Source organism: Glycine max, chromosome 15 (genome assembly GCF_000004515.6).
Source record: "Glycine max cultivar Williams 82 chromosome 15, Glycine_max_v4.0, whole genome shotgun sequence".
In the NCBI taxonomy this organism is placed as follows: Eukaryota; Viridiplantae; Streptophyta; class Magnoliopsida; order Fabales; family Fabaceae; genus Glycine; species Glycine max.
This window is the reverse complement of record NC_038251.2, coordinates 9,266,384-9,286,184: the sequence shown is the minus strand read 5'-3', so window position 1 is coordinate 9,286,184 and position 19,801 is coordinate 9,266,384. Positions and strand designations below refer to the sequence as shown.

General features: G+C 33.2%; 4 protein-coding genes across 10 annotated transcripts; 1 reads left to right on the top strand and 3 right to left on the bottom strand.

Moving 5' to 3' along the window:
- LOC100778034 (nuclear transcription factor Y subunit B-3) lies at positions 1-1,397 on the bottom strand. The gene has a single exon (XM_003546151.5). It carries the CDS (start codon positions 743-745, stop codon positions 230-232), a length of 516 nt encoding a protein of 171 aa, XP_003546199.1. The 5' UTR covers positions 746-1,397; the 3' UTR covers positions 1-229.
- Positions 1,398-5,740: 4,343 nt separating this feature from the next.
- On the bottom strand, positions 5,741-7,775 carry LOC100527750 (uncharacterized). Of its 7 annotated transcripts, XM_006596926.3 has the most exons (4): positions 7,590-7,775; positions 7,430-7,483; positions 6,290-6,470; positions 5,751-6,134 (listed from the first exon to the last, which is right to left on the bottom strand). In XM_006596926.3, exons 2-4 carry the CDS (start codon positions 7,444-7,446, stop codon positions 5,946-5,948), a joined length of 387 nt encoding a protein of 128 aa, XP_006596989.1. In that variant the 5' UTR covers positions 7,447-7,483; positions 7,590-7,775; the 3' UTR covers positions 5,751-5,945.
- Positions 7,776-10,207: 2,432 nt separating this feature from the next.
- Positions 10,208-13,186, top strand: LOC100777497 (SNF1-related protein kinase regulatory subunit beta-2). The gene is made up of 4 exons (XM_003546150.5): positions 10,208-10,767; positions 11,524-11,702; positions 11,839-12,001; positions 12,678-13,186. The coding sequence occupies exons 1-4, from the start codon at positions 10,558-10,560 to the stop codon at positions 13,002-13,004; spliced, it is 879 nt and encodes a 292-aa protein (XP_003546198.1). The 5' UTR covers positions 10,208-10,557; the 3' UTR covers positions 13,005-13,186.
- Positions 13,187-15,057: 1,871 nt separating this feature from the next.
- LOC100776967 (heavy metal-associated isoprenylated plant protein 7) lies at positions 15,058-19,801 on the bottom strand. The gene is made up of 5 exons (XM_003546149.4): positions 19,621-19,801; positions 19,178-19,331; positions 18,550-18,749; positions 16,889-16,979; positions 15,058-15,743 (listed from the first exon to the last, which is right to left on the bottom strand). Exons 1-5 carry the CDS (start codon positions 19,627-19,629, stop codon positions 15,394-15,396), a joined length of 804 nt encoding a protein of 267 aa, XP_003546197.1. The 5' UTR covers positions 19,630-19,801; the 3' UTR covers positions 15,058-15,393.

Genomic DNA, 19,801 nt, shown 5'->3' with positions numbered 1-19,801 from the left:
TGTCCTCACATAAATCCATTGAAAGAAAGAAGAATACAAAAATTCTGTGCATGTCACATCACCATCCACAATAATGTCTATATTCTCTCAACAACGAAGTTTCAAGCAACAATTACAAGCTGGAGCGGGTGTGTTTCTAAAATCAAACAGAATATAAATCAAATATCACCATCCTTATAGTAATCAATTAATAAGCTTAAACAGATGAGATAACACATGCATAAACCTGTTATCTAGTTCTTGCAGAAGATGCTGATCCAGTAGTAGTTCCAGATCCATACACGTGTCCCTGATGCTGCTGCTGTTGATGCCCCATCATGATCATCATAGGAGTTGCATGACCATAACCCTCATCCCTCTCATGTGGCCTTCCCATCATAGCAGTTTTCTCCCCTTCCAGCTCCCTATACTTATGCAGATAAACCTTGAGAGGCTCCACGTACTCCTCGAATCCCAGCGTGGTCATGGCCCACAGCAGATCATCGCCGTTGATCGTCTTCCTCTTCTCCTTCTGGCACTTATCGGACGCTTCTCCTGTTATGAAGCTGATGAACTCCGACACGCACTCCTGCACCGTCTCCTTCGCCTCCTTCGAGATCTTCGCGTTCGCCGGCAACGCCTTCTTCATGATCCTGCTCACGTTCGCTATCGGAAGGAACCTGTCTTGCTCCCTGCAACCGGAGAATTCGTTGCTTCCGCTTGCGTTCCCCGTGTGACCTCCGGACTCGTTGTCCGACTCAGCCATGGCTAGCTAACTAGTCTTACAATAATATGTTGTGTAAAGCGTCTAGAGAAATTAATGCCACCAAACCAAATACAACCTTATTATATACACATATCTGTTTTATTCTATTCTATTTAGTTATACATGAAGTATTAATATCACTTAGCAAATATATCAACTTACACAAATTTATTCTAATTTTTATCCAAAAAATCTAGGTTATTATATACTCTTTATCATCTGTTATTTATTTTTATGAATAAAAAATTATTAATTTTTAACTTGTGTTATAAGTATATAACTATATATTAAATACTTAGAGGAAAAAATTTATCATTTAAAATAATCTTATCTAACTCAACTTGAGTAGATTGTCTAGTGTAAAAAATACTTGTGTTTTATTAAAAAGAAGTATATAAAGTATTAATAATACCATTTAACTAGCTAGTAGGGGTGTGAAAAAAGGCCGTGATGTGTATTATATATATAATGATTAAGATTGGATTGTGGGTGTCCTTGAATTCATCTAGACAATAAGTGATGAATGAGTTTAGTCGTGAATGATTGAGATTGAGGAGGTTAGGGTTTGAGAGAGGATCGAATTAAATAAGGAAGGTTGGAAAATGGCGGGTTGGAGTGGGATAAGTGGGTGAGTGGGGAGTTTGGGTATTGGTGTATGTGTGGGTTGGATGGGAGAATTGGATTAATTAAGAGAGTATAATTAAGATGTTTGGAGTTTATCAATTAATTATGTTTTATTATTATGGACTCGTGGATGATTTGTGGCCGTTGGTTTATGTGATAGGTTAATTAATTGACGCGTATGCTTGATGCTTAGTTTTGGATGGAGGCTAGCTATACCTTAGGAACCAAACATCCACGTCGATTTTGAATTGTTTTGTGCCAAAAGGAGACAAGAGCTAAGCTGTCTTCTGTAGGACGGCTCCATGCCTCGATCGGCTGGTGAAGAGAGAAAGTTCAAGCCTGGCCTTGACATCATTTTATAGCATTCTCAATACTTTTTAATTAAAAGGTTCCTAAAGAGATAGTTCAGCCAAAAGGCAAGCCTCCTATAAGAAAAATGGTTATATTAATTATTTGTATACTACCGTATTTTTATAATGTTTTTTTTATAAGAAAGTTAGAGTTGAATTAGGTTCGAGAAATTCATCAAAATCAGAACAGATTCCAAAACCCAAAAAATATTTATATGAATATTAAGATTACTCATTAATAAAATCATAAGTAAAGGATTTCCAATATCTTATATCTTTAATCAAATGAGTTACATTCCCTCATAGAAACATATTGATATAATATTATTCATTACTTGGATTTCACATAGGATTTGTGAGACTTAGTCTAAAATCATTTAAGTAAGAAAGTGTCATTTGAAGTTTGTCTTCGGATTCTTATTCACAAGGTTTCCTCTTCCTCGAGTAGGAACGGTAATCTTGGCTTTAACTCTCCATTAATTGTCATGATTGATATCTCATAACTCTCTAAGTGATTGTTATTTGAATTATGTCTTAGTTTGAATTTATCTTTTAGTTGTTACTTGATATTATCTTCAATTTGTATTTTAAATAATTGTTATCTACTTATGTTATCTTCAATTTATATTTCAAATAGTTATTACTTAGAATATTTGTTATCCAATTCTATTGTACAATCACTTCTATATATTCTTATGTATTTCACATCATAAATCAATGAAACACATTCATTCAAATTACTTCTCAACATAGTATCATAGAGTCACGAGCTTAAAAGCCAATTCGATCCTTTTTCTTTTTCTCCCCTCGTGATCATTCACCATTGCTTTCAATCTACCCATTATATTAGCCTTTGTCAATTATCAAATGACTTATCTCCATAAAGCCAAAACTAATTGGTTATGTAACAAGGATCACATCATGTTCTCCATCAAAAATCAATCTTGATGGTTAAATCCTTTTGCCTCTTCCTTTTTAGGTGATTAAGTCCTTTTGCTTTTGCCTTTTGTGGTTAAGCTCTTTTACTTATGTCATTTTAGATGGTTAAGCTAATTTACTTCTATCTTTTAGGTGATTTAGCCTCTCTTTTTTTTACTTTTACTTTTGAGGTGGTTAAGCCTTCTTGCTTCCACCTTTTTAGGTGGTTAAGCATGTTTGCTTTTGTCTTGTGAGAGGTGTGTTACTTTTGTTAAGTGGTTAAACATTGTGTTATGACTTATGTCAGTCATATTTGCACATTCAAGGAGTTGTCTATTGCATATCTCAATTTTCTCAAGTCCAAGATTGGAGTAATTGAATCTGGCTCCATTTTGCAAGGGCATATTGGAGTTATCTCTTGGTTTAAAATTGTCTTTTAATTGTTACTTGATATTATATTCAATTTGTATTTTAAATAATTGGTATCTACTTGATGTTGTCTTCAATTTATATTTTAAATAATTGTTACTTAGAGTAGGTTGTTGTCCAATTTTAGTACAACCATTTTTATATATTTTGATATATTACACATCGCATATCAATGAAACACATTCATTCAAATTACTTTTCAATAATCACTACAACTCTCAAGATAAAAAAAGTTGTAAGTAACCTAACAGGAAATTGACCGTCAAGAGTTAAGTGATAAATTGGTGGAACGATTTCCATTCAACTAAAGAGATAAACAATCCCTCGATCTTCAGTACCTAAGCATAAAAAGATTTAAAGTAATAAGATTATTTGACATTCATTTAGAAAGATTTATAGTTCTTCCATCTCGAGCGAATAAGTACGAAAAAACTTAAAGCAATAATATCAATCGACATTCAATCAGTAAGATACTCAATCCTTCAACCTCGAGTGGGTAAGCATGAATAAATTTGAAGTAATAAGACTAGTTGACATGAAAAAATTTGAAGGTACAACTATAATAAGTGACATAAAAGTAAAAAAAGAAAAAGAAAATTGAAGTAGTATATGGCTTATGAAGCTTGGCGAGCTGTCAGCCAATGAATGAGCTCTGACTCTCGTCAGCGTTACGATTGCTGAGATGAGATGAGGGGTACTTCAGACTTGAGAGAGAGATGTGCGTGGGAGCGTCACGTATAAGACAAATCCATTGTTACTGTTCACTTGATTTGCCACAAATTTTGAGGTCGTCAAAAAATGATTCCTTCTTCCAGAAACCACCATCTTCAGCCACCTGGCAGTTTATCATCAACAGTGGGGGTCCCACTTTTCAATTTTTAAGGTCAACACAAGTGCTGATCAAACATCACAGTAATTAGTATTAGTATTTCTACTCGAGTCGATTACTGTGGCGGTGTTTAAATGTTGGAAGCAAGGTAAGGGGAGGGGGTACCAAACCAACTTCACGGGAACTTGATTCATTTCTATCGTCAATAAATCAACTTTCCATCAAATTAAAAAGATAATATTTTTACACCAAACAAGAAAAGGAAGGGAGAACGTATGAATTAGAGCAGTATCATCTTGTACTGTTAAATTAAATTTCATTGATGAAAAGCATAACAGAATCGCCCCTCTTATCGCCTAAGTCCAACTATATTACAGGGAATTAAACAAATATGTGAATTGAAAAAATTTAAGGTTCGGACTTTGGTGTCCTCACTCTGCATAAAAATGGATACAATCTTAGCCATTCATTGCTGGGTTACATCCATTTGTCCGTTGCCCACGTGGTATGATTAACTCAAATTAGATTCTTTACATTTTATTGAGTTATTAACAGTGAGTTAACGGTGAGTAACTAGCTAAGGATATGTTTGGGGTGATTTTTAGGTTTAAATTTTGAAAATTTTAAAAATAACAATTAATTTTTAGTTCTAGTTTAAAATCAATTTTTAGCTTGCACTTTTTGGAAATACTTTATAGTGTGAAGAAAAACACTGTTTCAAATTTACTATAATAGACATTATTGATTTAGAATGAGAAGGAAATGTGCAGAAAGAAAATACAGTGGAAGTTGATTTGTTGACGATAGAAAATATAGTGAAAGTGGTTCCAATTATCGTGCTAAATTATGTTATTTTACAATGATAATGATATAAGAACCAGAAAGGATAGGAACCATAAACCATGTTTTATTTTCAGTACCTATGCGTGGATGCGTGTGAAAGAATTTGCATTGAACATTCTTCTGATCCCTACACATTTGCCGACAACATATAATATGAACTACCGGTCTACTACACATAATAGTAAACGAGGTTCATATAATAATGAAGCAGCAAAGCACACGCACTTCTGTATCACTTAAGTTGACAACCATTGCCCAGAATAGCACGATTGAGGTATAATAGACATACTATTAACAAACTTGATGCCAATTGGAAGCAACGTACATCTTGAAATTCCAATACCATTTATTTGTATTTGGACTGAGTGTTTGCAAAATTGAATTCAAATGAAATTGATTTTAGTTAAAATTGTTTTTTAGGTGATGTGATTTATGTTTGTTTTTATTTTTAAAGCAAGTTTACTTTTTTTTACTTCTAGTTAAACCAGGGTTCTAAGGTAAAATCAGCTTTGCCTAACAATAACCAAACTTTTTCATATCTTTATAAAAATCAATTTTGACTACAGTTAAAAACAATTTTTATTATGCCCATCATGAAACCAAACACACTTGAAATTTCTTTGCCTGCAACTTTGGTTAATTCTTATATTCAGACAGGAGTTTCAGTTGTTGTCAATTGCCAGTCATGCTGCCTAGGAGGAAAGGAACATCAATGGTAGCAAATGCAGTTGCTGGCGAATTTGGAGATTTCATTGTCGACCTCCCTCACCCCCTTTGAGCAATTCCCAACTTGGAAAAGATATGCAGAGTGAAAATTCTTTGGATTCCAAAGGGATCATCGTGCTGGGATGCTCATGACAAGATACATAAGGGACTTAGGCTTCTTTCCTTTGGGAGTGGCATCTGCAATTACAATACCCTAGACATAACGTTTCAGTTTTCAACTTTGACGCAACAACTGAGTAGAGGATAAGAGATTGCATCCCACGTGTGTAAGATTAGGATTTCAGAATTATTTTAGTAAGTGAATCAGTGCATTTAACAAACAAAATTCAACATGGACATCATGGGGTTCATATGCATTAATAACTACCCCAACCAAGCAAACTATCCTAATATGCATAATGCTACTAAGCTTACTTAAGAGAGATCCATGTAGCACAGCCACAAAAACTGGAATGTACATCCGAAAAACAAAACTAAGAAGTCAGGGCTTTTGCACATTTTTCTGATCGACCTCTGCTATGTATTTTGCAACATCAGCACAGCAAACAAGCTTATCTGCCTTCTCATCAGGGATTTCAATAGAAAATTCTTCTTCAAGGGCCATAATGAGTTCCACTCTGTCCAAACTGTCCAGGTTCAAATCTTTTTGAAAATCAGCTGTTTCAGTAACCTACAAAATGGGCAGGTCAAGTAGAACAGTATGAGTAATTCAGCAATATTTTGAAGTTTGCACACATGAATAGTAAAAACAGAGAAATGGATTGTTCAGCACTAAATATAGCTATACAAAATGGTAAATCTCCATTGACCATTAATTTAATATACCTTTGAGCCATCCATTTTATCATATTTCTTGGCCAGTGCAATCACTCGGTCCAGTATTTGATCAGAGCTGACGGCTGTTGAAGAGCACCAACATCTCAATTGCATATGCACAACCTCATCCCTGGTCAAAAACCATCTTTCGGTTGACCTCCTCAAATTCACACGAGTCAAGATAGATTTCCTTATGTTTTGCATATTCAAGTCAGTAAATGATCCAAGCACCACTTCAAAGTTATCCAAGATGGTTAGTTTCAGGACATAGAAGAGGTGTCATCAAAAGAGTGTAGCTGTGAAAGTAAGGATAATAACAGACTTTTCCTTCTTTCTCTCACTCAAAACAGTGAGCTAATACTTCCTCACAACTAAGAAAACTCTTAAGTGTATAAGTGTGTGTTACGATTCACGTTGAATCATCCAAAATTTACAATGAAATATCAGCTAATGTCATTATAGGTAACACATTCAAATGTTTGGTTTTATATTAAGAAATTGATTCTAGGTCCAAAATTGATTGAGGCAAAGCAACTAGCTCTTGTATTAGATTAAAAAAAATTATAATGAGTTTTACTATTAACTCAATATAAAGCATTACACTTCAAAATCAGTTTTACAAAAGCTCAATCAAACACACACTGATAGTAAAAGCATTGTACAAATTACAAGACCAAATCGTATGGCCCATCCAAACCAGTCAAAACATAAATACATGATAAAATAAATTTCACAGAAACACAACTTACTGTTGAAAAGAAAAAATTAAAGAAATATAAGCCATAGTCTATGAGCAACAAGATCCTAGAAGCTACACATATGACTGGACATAATTTAAGACTAGAAAGGTCTCAACTCTCAGATGCCAACACCACTAGCTAGGTCTCTTGTCAAACAATATATCACTCACTGGTAAGAACCAATACAAGATTAACACAAGACAAGGTGCTTGTCATGTCCCTATTTCCTTGGCAACAGGAACTGTATCTATTACATTCCATCAGGGTTAAGAAAGATGGGAAATTCCCAAAAAACTCCTAGTATCATTAACAGAGGTAAAAAAAAAAAAGAGCATGTCATAGTTACATCAACACGTTTCCATTAAACTGTCTTGAAAGGGATAGATTATAAACAAGTTTACAGACACACCTGAAATGTGATATCATGTTTCCATATAATGCAACAAACTAGGAGTGGCTAAACCTACCCATAGCATAGCATTCATCAAATGGCAACAAGTGGGAGTGGAATTAAGGTTGAAAGTGAGAAAATTGTAAAGAGAGAGGAAGAGATAGGAGTGGGCACTCACGAGATTCGGCGCAGTGGCTGGGATTTTGTAAGAATATACTGACAAATGAAGCGGTCGGGTAAGTGTTTGATATAATGCCTGATAGATAGAATCAAAACTCAAATGCACTCTTTTTTTCTCTACCTCACACTCGCACGCTCCTACGCTCTATCACTTTCAATCCTTCTCTTCAGAGTTGAGAGCACTACGTAGCAGCTCATTTAATTTATTTATACAAAATTAATATTTTAACTGAATTTTCTTTATTCAGAAAAAATAATATATTTTCCCTTAACACACTATAGTCTAATTGAAACATTTAATGCATCTTTGGACTTGTTTCGGTTTTTTTTATTAAAAATGTATTGTTAAAATTATAATTATGGGCTATATTATTTTTTTAAAAAAAAGTTATTTGAATATATAAAGTGTCGGTCTATCTTAATGCAAGAAATTTTCTTTGGTGTCATGAAGTCAAATTTATTACATAAGAGTAAGACAGGTAAATTAAACCAATTGCAAGGGCTGTCAGTTCAAGTAATAAAAACTAAATGGTAAGGAATTGCTTAGAGTGACTTTTCGTTTGAAGTTTTTAAAAGTTAAAATTAATTTATGATATGCTTTGTTTAAGAATCAAGGTTAAAGTTAATTTATATATACCTTTCCCGCTTTAATTCACTAAAATATATTTTAAAGAAAAAACCATAAAATTCATGAGAGTCAAAATACATAATGTTTCAAATGTAGTAAGCCCAATGATGTATAGATTTGAGATCTATGTAATCTTCTAACCGCTTTATAAACATATACACATTTCAAATAAATTGAAACTTAAGGATATTTCATAAACATATTTCTCTCTTAACTTATTAAGATATCTTTTAACAACATACCTTAAATACAAGAATCTTTAATCCCGTTAAATATGTGTGAATATTTTTAAAAATATTTGACTAAGCAAACAAATTTTAATCATTTCCAATAATCATATTTTTTCTATATGAATTTTTTTTATATTATCAATGAAGGAAATTATTATAAAAATTAACAAATTTATTATACACACATAATTGATTTCTCGGTCTGAAAGACAATACTAGTGCATGCATTATTTGTTCTATAACTAATCTAAAATATCTCACCACATTGTGACTACTCTCCCTTAGGTCTTTATAAGAAAAAAGTGACATATTTCACACTTATTTAGAAAATTAGTTAATTTCAATAAATTGTTTCATTTTCAATTAAAAAATATACCGTTTCCTAAACTATCCTTCATTAAAATTTGATATTAGGCATAAAAAAATCTTTTACCTTATTAAATGAAAAATATTTTGGAGAAAGCCTCATTAAATAAAAGATAGATAATTAAGATTTATTCATATTTGAGACAAAAAAAATATGAGATTTTTGTTGCTTATATTCAAGATTAGAGGAAGTATCTTTATTTATTGAATTCAGGAGTGTTAGAGACACATTTTTTTTAATTGGTTAAAAGTTATTAATTAGGAGAGAGAAATATTAAAGATGAGGTGGAATTCACAAATTTTTGTTGTTTTCAATAAACTTCAATCAATAAGATAAAGTGTTCAAAAGACTGCGTTAAAGAATTTATTCCTTGTAATATTCGAACATTGACGAGGGCAATGAGTGATTGTTGGTGTAATAGAGAAGGAACGACTTCTCACAAACTTCTAACGAAAGGGATACATAAATGAATTGAATACACACATAATAAGGAGATCCAAAATCTAGAAGATATACATGTATGAGATTGTATAATTGAGGATGACTTTAAAATAATAAATTAGTATTATTTATACCAACAAGATATATCATCTAAAAATTCCCCAGTTGGAATAATTTCACGATAAGTAACTCTTTAAGAAATTTCCTAAGAAGCATGTGAATAAAATTAAAATATACTAAAAAATCTTATGTTGATTGATTGAAATAATCAATAATTCCAAAAACAATGAGTGTTACAAGTAATATTAAAATGAAAATGTTGAGATAGGATGAAATGTCATAGATTGTCGGCTGCTAAGAAATCAAATCGACTTCGGGGTTTCTCTTAGAGTATGTTTGGATACAAAATTTTAATTGAGGAAAATAATTTATCAAAGAGTTTGAATTTTTGTAATATAGAATTCATTGTTTGGATGTTTTTTTGTGAAGAATTTAAAATTTTGAAATTTTAAAACAAAATTTTAAACAATTAAAAATCTGGAATTTCAATTTCCTTCTAAAAGGTGAGAAATTGAAATTCATTTCTTACCGTCTTCTTCAAAAAAACACCGTCTGAGATTGTGGAACATCGATCGAAGAACGTAGAGGAACATGTATAACTAGCAAACCAATCATATCTTTTCATTTTTTTCATTTTTTTTTTCACCTTCATAATTTTAACTTTTTTTATCCAAACACAAAATTTTAAAAATAAAATAATTTCAATTAAAGTATTTAAAATTTTTAGAATTTAAAATTTTCAGAATTTTAAATTCCTCCATCCAAATACACTCTTATTGAATTTGAAGAATTGAGTGAGAAAAAAATTCAATGAGACCCAAAAGATTGACCCGATCCAAAATCCCATTTAAACCCTTATAAATTTCATGTGCTTCACCCACAAATACCTTGCTCCACCCCATAACCCACCTGACGGGCCAGTTGTTGGTAACCAACCCATATCATAACCGTACTCACTTTCCTCCGGTTCGGGCTTTTTCAGCCCGTAACCTTGCACTGAATATCAGTGTTGGCTTGGCATCCTGCCATGGGAACAAACACAACGCTCCTTTCCCTTGCTGCCCCACCCTCATTCCTTTCTCTTTCCACCCTTTAATTCCTTTCCCAGAAAGAAAGAACATTATTATTATATAACCCACTCCCTCCCCTTTATCTTTCTCTTCCCACCCCCCGCTTTTTTTTTTCTTTTTTCTTCTTCTCTTCTTACTCCCTCCCCCTCTCTCCCTGCATAACAACAACGATGGGCAATGTCAATGGGAGAGACGATGTTAATGGTACTCCATCGGGAACCGAAGGAGAAGAAGAAGAAGCCGGAGAAGAGGGTGGTTCTGACAGTGTCGCCGATTGCATGTCTTCCAACCCTGGCCATCGTGCGCCTTCCGAGTTGATGGGTCATTCTCCCCCTGCTAGCCCTAGAGCAACCCAATCTCCATTCATGTTCACCCCACAAGTAAATTCTCCTTTTTTCTTCTGTTTACCATTCATCCATAAATGGGATATTTTTCTTTCTTCTATATCCGTCCAGATTGTAAAAAAAAAAAATCATTTTTTTTTATATTTGTTCTTCCCTTAAACTCTTGATGTTTGGAGTGTCTAAAAGACTAAAACAAAAGTCAAAACGTTTTGGTTCGACAAGTCCTAGGACCCATGATGCCTGAGTGCATTCATTTTGGAAGGTGAATTATACTATAACTTTTTTTTAAAAAAAACTTTTTCGAGATTGTAAAAGAACTCCTGGTGCAGACTAGATGTTTGATGCAAGTTCATGTAGTGGATTATCAAGTTCTGAAGCTCTTTTATTTTTTGTTTTGTTCGTTTACTACTCTGGAGTTCCATGCTTTCACCACCCAGTGGTTTTTGGTAATTTGTTAGCATGTGTGGGAATCTAATTGAGTGTTTCTGTGACTGTGAAGCAATCAGGATTACTTTAAAGGACTATATTCGCATCTTCTAGTTTTTTCTTTTGTCCAGTTCAGGAATCATTAGTCGTACCCCCTTGCTCTCCTCAGTTAATTGTAGACACTAAAGGCTATACGATGTTTTGTTGTCAATCATGTTAGATGTGCTATTTTCTCTCTATTAGCCTGGTTCTGAAATTTTGTTGCTTTGAATATACGTGCTTGGCTGTTGTCTGTTTATAGGTAATGCTTTTGTGGATTCTGTTTTTTTCGTCAGTTGTTAACTGTTCCCTTCTCCCCGTGTTTAGGTTCCGGTGGTTCCGCTACAAAAACCTGATGAGATGCATGCTCCAAGCCCTTCCTGGATGCAGACTACATCAGGATATGAGGATATGTACTGTGAACTAGGGATTCCAACGATGATTACTTGGAGCTATGATGGGAAGGAAGTTGCTGTGGAGGGTTCGTGGGATAATTGGAAAACAAGGTTTGGAAAATTTAGGATGCTTTTGGTTTGTTTTTTGTTTTCATTTTCAGTTGATGTGGTTTCTCTAGTAATTGTAAAATTGTCTTCAATGGTTGCTATAGCTGTTGCTTAGATTCTAACATTCTTGGTTCAACAGAATGGCTTTACAGAGATCAGGGAAGGACTTCACAATAATGAAGGTGCTGCCATCTGGTGTATACCAATTTAGATTTATTGTGGATGGGCAGTGGAGGTACGCACCTGACTTGCCTTGGGCTCAAGATGATGCTGGGAATGCATACAACATTTTGGACTTGCAGGTACTATTTTGTTGATTTGTTTGGCTTGTGATCTAAATTGACATATGATGGTGATTTTGTGCATACCTATCTAATTGTTAAGGAACTCTGTATGAGTGAATTGTTAAGGACTTATTATTTTGTGGCAACTTGCGTTAGATTTCACTTTCCTCTCCTTTCAAGGTATCAAATTCTAATTTTCCTTTTTTGGGGGGTGAAACTTGTTTTAGTATCCCCTGCATTCATTTTCTCCTTCGAATCTTTTTTCATTTATTTCATGCTTAGGGCTTAGGCTAAATTTTCTTCCTTCTTGCAAGAACTTTGTTTTCAGTGCATATGATTGAACTCATTTCTACATCACTTTGTGGCTATGCAACTCTGCAAGTCTCCTTTGCTTTTTACATAATCATCCTTAACGTGCATGAACTTTATTTTCGTAATGGTTTATCCATTTTTTTAAAATTGTTTTATTGTCCTGTAACTTCATACTCATGAAATTTTCTCATGTCTCATTAGTAAAACTTACATGGTGATCAGTATAAGTTGCAATTCCTAAACAGGGGACGAGAGAATGATGAAAAAATTGATTTCATTACATATGTTATTATAGGATTAATAATAATGTCTGCAATATGTTTTACTGCTAGAAGGCACAGACATCTATATTGAGACTAAAATTTTTGTATATTATATACAGGATTATGTTCCTGAAGACATTGGAAGCATTTCTAGTTTTGAACCTCCTAAATCACCAGACTCTAGCTATAACAACTTACAACTTAGTTCTGAAGATTATGCAAAGGAGCCACCATTGGTTCCTCCATATTTACAAATGACGCTTCTTAACATTCCGTCAACAAATATGGAAGTCCAACCTCTTACATCCAGACCTCAGCATGTGGTACTCAATCATCTTTACATGCAGAAAGGAAAGGGTAGCCCTTCAGTGGTTGCCCTTGGTACGACTCATCGGTTTGTAGCCAAATATGTGACTGTGGTGCTGTACAAGTCTTTGCAGAGGTAAACAACATAAATTACATGGACTGTGTAGTCTTTTAAACTTGAAGTTAATATAGCTTCGAGCAGTACGGTTATGAGTGAGAAATTCTGAGCATCATAAGGATCATTACATGAAAGTGAAGATTGTGGTACATATAATGCAATTGCTTGATGGCCATTCATCATGCAATTCAGTTTCCATTCTTACATCATTTGATGATGCTATTCTCTAGGAATTTTTTTGGTACATATTTCTAGGAATTTTGATTAAACCACACTAAAATAAAAGGGGAAAGAAGAAAGTTTTTTTTTTTTTAACCGTGTCAAATAATGTTGTGTGATTCATGTAGGTAATCTTACTTAGTGGGATAAGGTTGTGTTGTTGTTGGGTTAACCTTGTTTACTCTCAGTCACTCATATTTATCATAAACATTTTTAATTTAATACTACTAGTTGAACTAATAAAATCAATATTTATAAAAAATGACTGAATAGCGTGTCTAGGCAGACACCTAAAATATGTGGATCCCATTATAAAGTTAAAATTATTTTGTGAAATCTTCAATGTTATGGATTTTTAGAACGTGTCGTTGTTCTGCTTCGATTTCATGAATATGTTACTATTGAAATTTTCAAAAATTTAATGAATTCCTTGGTGACATAAATTGTAGCTTTAAGATTAAACAATCGTTCTAACACAAAAATATGCAAACCATTGGTGTTGTTAGACAGAGATATAACTATATGAGACTAGTTTAATTTTATGAAAGGAATATGATACTAGCTTAATATTGCTTTAAAATTTCGAATTCTGAGCAGCGGAAATATTTTCATTTTCCTTGAGCAATTTCAAAAAATTTCCATGATGCATTCTATAATCTATTGCTGAATGGTCCTGCCTTTTTTCTAGAATAGGTGTCGGAGTTTTATGCTATAGGCACTGTTTAGTATAATGCATTTATGTAAGTTGAATTCTATTCCCATTAAATTGATGGATTAATTTACACAATTATAACAACTATAAGTCTATGATTCTAACAAAAAGAAAACCCTGCAAGTCTATGTCATGGCGTTTCTGTTTCTTACTTTGCCTTTGCCACCTCAAAAAGTAGTTCATTCCAGCTTTACAAGAATAAAGTGCTCCTGATTTCGCCTTTTTAATTTTATGCATCCATTTAGATATCACCTTCGCTATCTTAAACGCCCCATTACTTCAGAGATTGGTAGATTGCATGCATCCTATTCCTTTTGGAATTAGATTCCGCGGCACTACTTTGCATGATTCTCTTTCGACAAAATTGATAATAATATTGCAACTAACATGTCCTTTTTGGTTTATATTCAAATGAATAACACTATACCTCCCTATTATTACTTTATAAAGAAAACATTTGATAAAAAGTATAAAAATAATTTAATGGTAATATTCTTCAAAACCACAAGCGCTGCTACTCAAAATGCATCATACGTTATATTTTTGTGCCATTATTAGTTAACTACGTATCTGTTATGAGACATGTAAGAATTGCTTAAAAAGGAAATACCCCAACGCAGAATGGCTAAGCAATCGGTTCCTACCTTTATTTTTTTCCTTATTTTTTGGTCAATAATTCGTCCCTACCTTACTCAGCAGCTGTCCGTATAAAGGACAACCCTCAACCTCAATCTTAGTTCTTTAAGTTGGGCAAGAAACCGAAGTGCAATGATCCAATTCAGTTCTCCACATGTCATGTTATAGACAAGAAATATTCACCAATTAATTTTGTGATAACTAATATGAGAACTTGTTGGCTACTTTTAATAAGATTTCTCTTTCTAATTAATCATGTTTTTTAAATTTATGAGGCTTGAATTTAAGACTTGATTAATCCAAGTTTAGTTTTATTTGTACCAACTTAATGTTACCCACTCTATGGCCCCTATTTTGCTTCAACCAATGAATTTTTATTATATTTTGTATTTTTAAAAAAACTGAGAAGCTAATGCTGGTTGAAAGGCTACAATGATGACTTGTGAATTCTGTAAATTGCAAGTAATACTTTTGTAAGTTTCAATTGAAGAAGCATTTTCGCAGCAAGTTTTATCATAACAGATGACAACTTGAAATTATTAATTAATGCCATCATTATAGGTACATAATTGAAGTTGTAGGCCGAAATTCAGTACACACTAACACAACTGATTCTAGCCACCCTTTGGCAAGGAAATACGTAGAAAGCTCATAAACATAAGAAACAAGGCATCCATCTCCATATATAGAATGCCAACTCTGAGGGATGCCGTGGAAATCATATACAAAGCCTTGAAATATTCACAACCATGCATCTTATTCCACGCTCCAACGACTCAGCACAGCACAAGTTGCTTCAGTTGATCAGCTACTAAAAAATACCGAGTTAGTACAATAGACTGATCTACATTACAGTGCATGCATTTGGGTTCTCATCACTGAAAATCTGAGGAGCATAAGGGTAGTCAACGTAGTCAACGTAGGACCTTAATGGCCAGTATTCACTTCGCTTGATGTCAGTTTTAGTATCACCCTCTTCAGCATCTTCTCCCTTGCTTTCTTCACCTTCTTTTTTCTCTTTTTCTTTCTCTTCCTTTTTCTCCTCTTCTTCCTTCTTTTCCTTTTCCTCCTCTTTCACAATAGAAGCTTGCTTTTTGGTCCTCTTGTACACATAATCAACAAGCTTTGCTGGGTCAATCACACCTTTTACTATGACTTGATCATTTCCCAAGCTTGTCTCCACTGACTCTACTCCTGCATAGATTATCATTATTAATTACTAAATGTTAACATGTCATAGGTTGCTCACCAATGACTAAATTATTTATTAGAGTGTGCTATCGCAACTTAAAGATAAAGTATATAGATTAATTAAATTAAAATTTGATCATGTTTGTAAGTTTAATATAAAAGCACGAGTTAAACACTGAAGTATCTTTTTAATTTATAATACTAGTTAAGATAGACCCTAAACAAACAGTTAAAACCATGGATCGATTATATTAAATATTAATCTCAACATCAAGTAACCCTCGTCCCCAAAAAATCAGCATCGAATTCATAGAAAAATTTACGTAGTTAATTAACGTATATATATGGCATTGGCACTTTGATTAATATATAATCCTCGAGATTTATCAACGACGAAATCACAACCCTTTCGGTCAAAAGGCTGCATGAAAAACTTTGAAAGCTCCCACACTTTTTGAAAGACACGGGATTAGCGCCACATATTATGATTCTTACGCCATGATTAAGAAAAATCAGTAAATTATATGCTCCTTAACCTAGCTTTTAATACAGAGACAATAACATAATTTTTTAATACGCTTTCAATTATTGAGAAAATTTCATTTGAGTTCACTGAAAATCCAAAACACACTTTGATCTTTTTAGTGAGATCTGCATAAAATCTGCAAAGAAAGTGTGTTAATATTGCTCTTAATATCAAAGTCTTGCATTCGAAATTTATTCACATGTCATTTGATTTAAAGATTTGAAGACAAGGATATAAAAAATTATCATTTTTTATATATTATAAAGTATTGACTACAAACAAATATATTTAATATCTTAAAATGAAATATAAAATTCAAATTTAGTTCAACTATGCAAAAAATTTGACTATTTATCCTAAAATAAAACTACAATGAAATGCATGTTCGTCATCATGAAATTCAATGCTAAAATTCAAAAAATAAAGGAAAAGAGAATTCTTTTAAATATGTAGGGTTCAAGATAGCGAGTGATCTAAAACGTGTTTGTAGTGAGTGCACGAGGGAGGGAGAGACATTTCGCAGGAGCAATCAATATTGAAGAGAGAGATAGAGAGAGAGCATGAATTATGAATATCAAAAGAAAAAGAGGGAGGGAGAGAGAGTGAACATGAATCTATGTACCTTGAATCTTGCGGATTCGCTTTTGTATAACTTGAGCACATGCTTCACAATGCATTCGAACTTTGAGAACTACTGTTACCACAGGAGGGGGCTGGCAAATAATTGAAACAACCATGAAACATGTAACATTGATTGAACAATACATAAAAATATGAGTTTAGCCAAAACGTTATATAACGTGAGCAATATCAGTTTAAAACATATATAGAAGAATACACAACTACACATTCAGTATTCATTTAACATTACCTGAAACAACTTTTTACATGCCTATAGGGTTAGTGTTGATCGGTTCACGCGCGAGTTAAAGTAAATTCACCTTAGCTTATTTCATTTTGATTTGTTTATATTGTACTATCAAGTTGTTAATTAGTTGTGAGAACCCACTGAAGTTGCTGAAAAAAAGAGGCTTTTAAGTGCTGCAACTAATTTGTATTTTGTCAATTCAGATATGGGCCATGTGGGGGTTTCCAATTGTGCGCTAAAAGCCAAGGGTGCAAAATTACAATATCTTCGTCCCAAAACACAGTTTGCAGAGAGGACCAGTCTCACACAGAATTACCTTACACTGCTGATCTAATCTAATAGAGAGTGACTGTTGTTTCAACTTTCAACTTCTCCCCTCGTACCCACTTCATCACATGCTTATGTTGGTACTTATGCGCTCAAATGTGTGGCATGTAGTGTTATCAATTAACTTCTCTATTTTACAATGTGGGCACGGTAAAAATAAATAAAAGTAAAAACAGGCTTATATGATGAGAGCCCGTGAGTGTGACCCCATTTTGCTGCAAGCTACATGTCAAGTTGCAAAAGAGAGTGGGGTCAAAGCCCTCTTAATTGTCACCAACGTTGCCCTCGTTACACGTGCCTTGTGGGAGATGGGGCATCATTTTGCTGACTTTGTTTCGTTACTTTCATGCTAGCATATAGCATCCATCATCCTTGGAAACAACAGGAACAAGAAACCAAAACAGAGAAAAAAAAAAACTATGGAGATGGAAACTCCACCCAAAGAAAGTATTTCACATTTTTACTTTGTAAGATAAGCATGTTTCTCATGCACAACCACATTCATCTCAATCTCCAAGGCAAAAAAGCTTACAAGGTTTAAAGTTTTGCTTGTAATCTAGCTGAAGGGTAGTGTATTTAGATGAGTGGTTGTAAATTAAAATTAATTTTGATTAAAATTAATTTTAAAGTGAAGTGATTTATGTTTAAATATTTTTATGTGAAAAACATTTAATAGTAAAATTCAATATGAAATGTTTGATGAAATGCATAAGTTTCCTAAACTTAGTTTAAACTCAACCAAATTATGGATCTAGAATGACTTTTTCAAAGTAAAATCCAATATGTAAATACTTACTTTTTTCTTTGATACGTGAAAATAAAAGACATATACAACTAGATTTATAATAATTCACTTATCATATTCATTCAATTAAATTAGATCCTTTTAGTATATCAATATTTACTTAAAATTATGTCAGTAGATATTTTAATGTAACTTTAAATTATTCAATGTGAAACAAAACACAACACTTTATAAGATCTCTCAAAGAGAATTAATTGAACACAGACAAGAAACAAAAAGAGAATTTAATGTCTAATCTGGAAATTAATCGAGATAATAAGCCAAATAAGGGGGAATGATTTACCTCCTCCTTTTTCTCCTCTGGCTGCGGTTCTTCTTTAATTTCTTCTTTTTTCTCCTCTGGAGGCTTAGGCAAAGGTGAAATGAGCTCCACTTTCTTGCCACTTTTCTTTTGTAGTCTCTCACACACCTTTATGGGGTCTGCTGCCTTTCCTTTCACTACCACTTTGCTTGCCTTGCTATCTGCAGTCACCTCCTCCACTCCTGTCTCACAAAAAATTACAAGTAAAAAATTGTTAATATTAATTTATTATTAATCTTTTCCACCACCTATACCTTTAACTATGTTAAACATTAATGCAATGATGAATTTTTGTTTCTATTTGAAATGGACATGTGTAAAATTACCTGTAAAAGTTGAGAATAGTATATACCTGACAAATTATTCATCATGCATATGTGTTGTTAAATTCAAAATCAATCATGGATAACAGATCCCTCTAACAAGAAAAGATCGAAAAGAGGGGGAAAAGAGAACAAAAGTACAAGCTGACACTATTCCTTAAAAACTAGTAATGTGTAAAAACAACTCTTTCTGATTCTCCTCCGATTGCATTCATAGATTTATCATTTATCACTTTTAATTAGATAAAATGACTTAGAGCATAATAAATTGAAGTAATAAAAATGACCTTCAAATCCTTTCAATGCCTTTGCAACTTTCCTTGCACAAGCTTCACAGTGCATATCAACCTTGAGTACTATCTCTGGGGGCTCTTCATCCTTTTTCTCTTCTTCCTTCTTTTCCTCTGTGGTCTCTTCTTTCCTTTCTTCTTCCTTGTTCTCCTTTAACAGCAAAGAGAATATTAATTGAATATAGCAAAGATGTGACTGAAAAATCTCCACCATGTGTAGAACTAGAGTATATATGGCATGCATTACTTGATAATGATGCCACCACCATATATATCATAGAGCAGACATTATATACAAAAGATCATAAAAGTTAAAAAAATGCATGATCCTAGTCCTATAGTGTAGTTAGTTTTCAAGGCTAAAGTTGTCGAAAAAAGGAAGAGACAGATTGATTAAGAATAAATAGACAAGAATTTTTTGTGTAAGAGAGAACTCTTACTTCACCCATTTCTGTGATAATGGACAATGATCTCTGCTTCAGAAAATTTTGCAGTGGTGTAATATATTGGAGCTAGCAATTGATGCCTCTTCTGAACTTTCTCTCTCTTATTTCTCTTTCTTTTCTTTGCACTCTGTCTGTGAGAGCTATGTTACGGGTTGGAGAGAAGCACATTAAATTA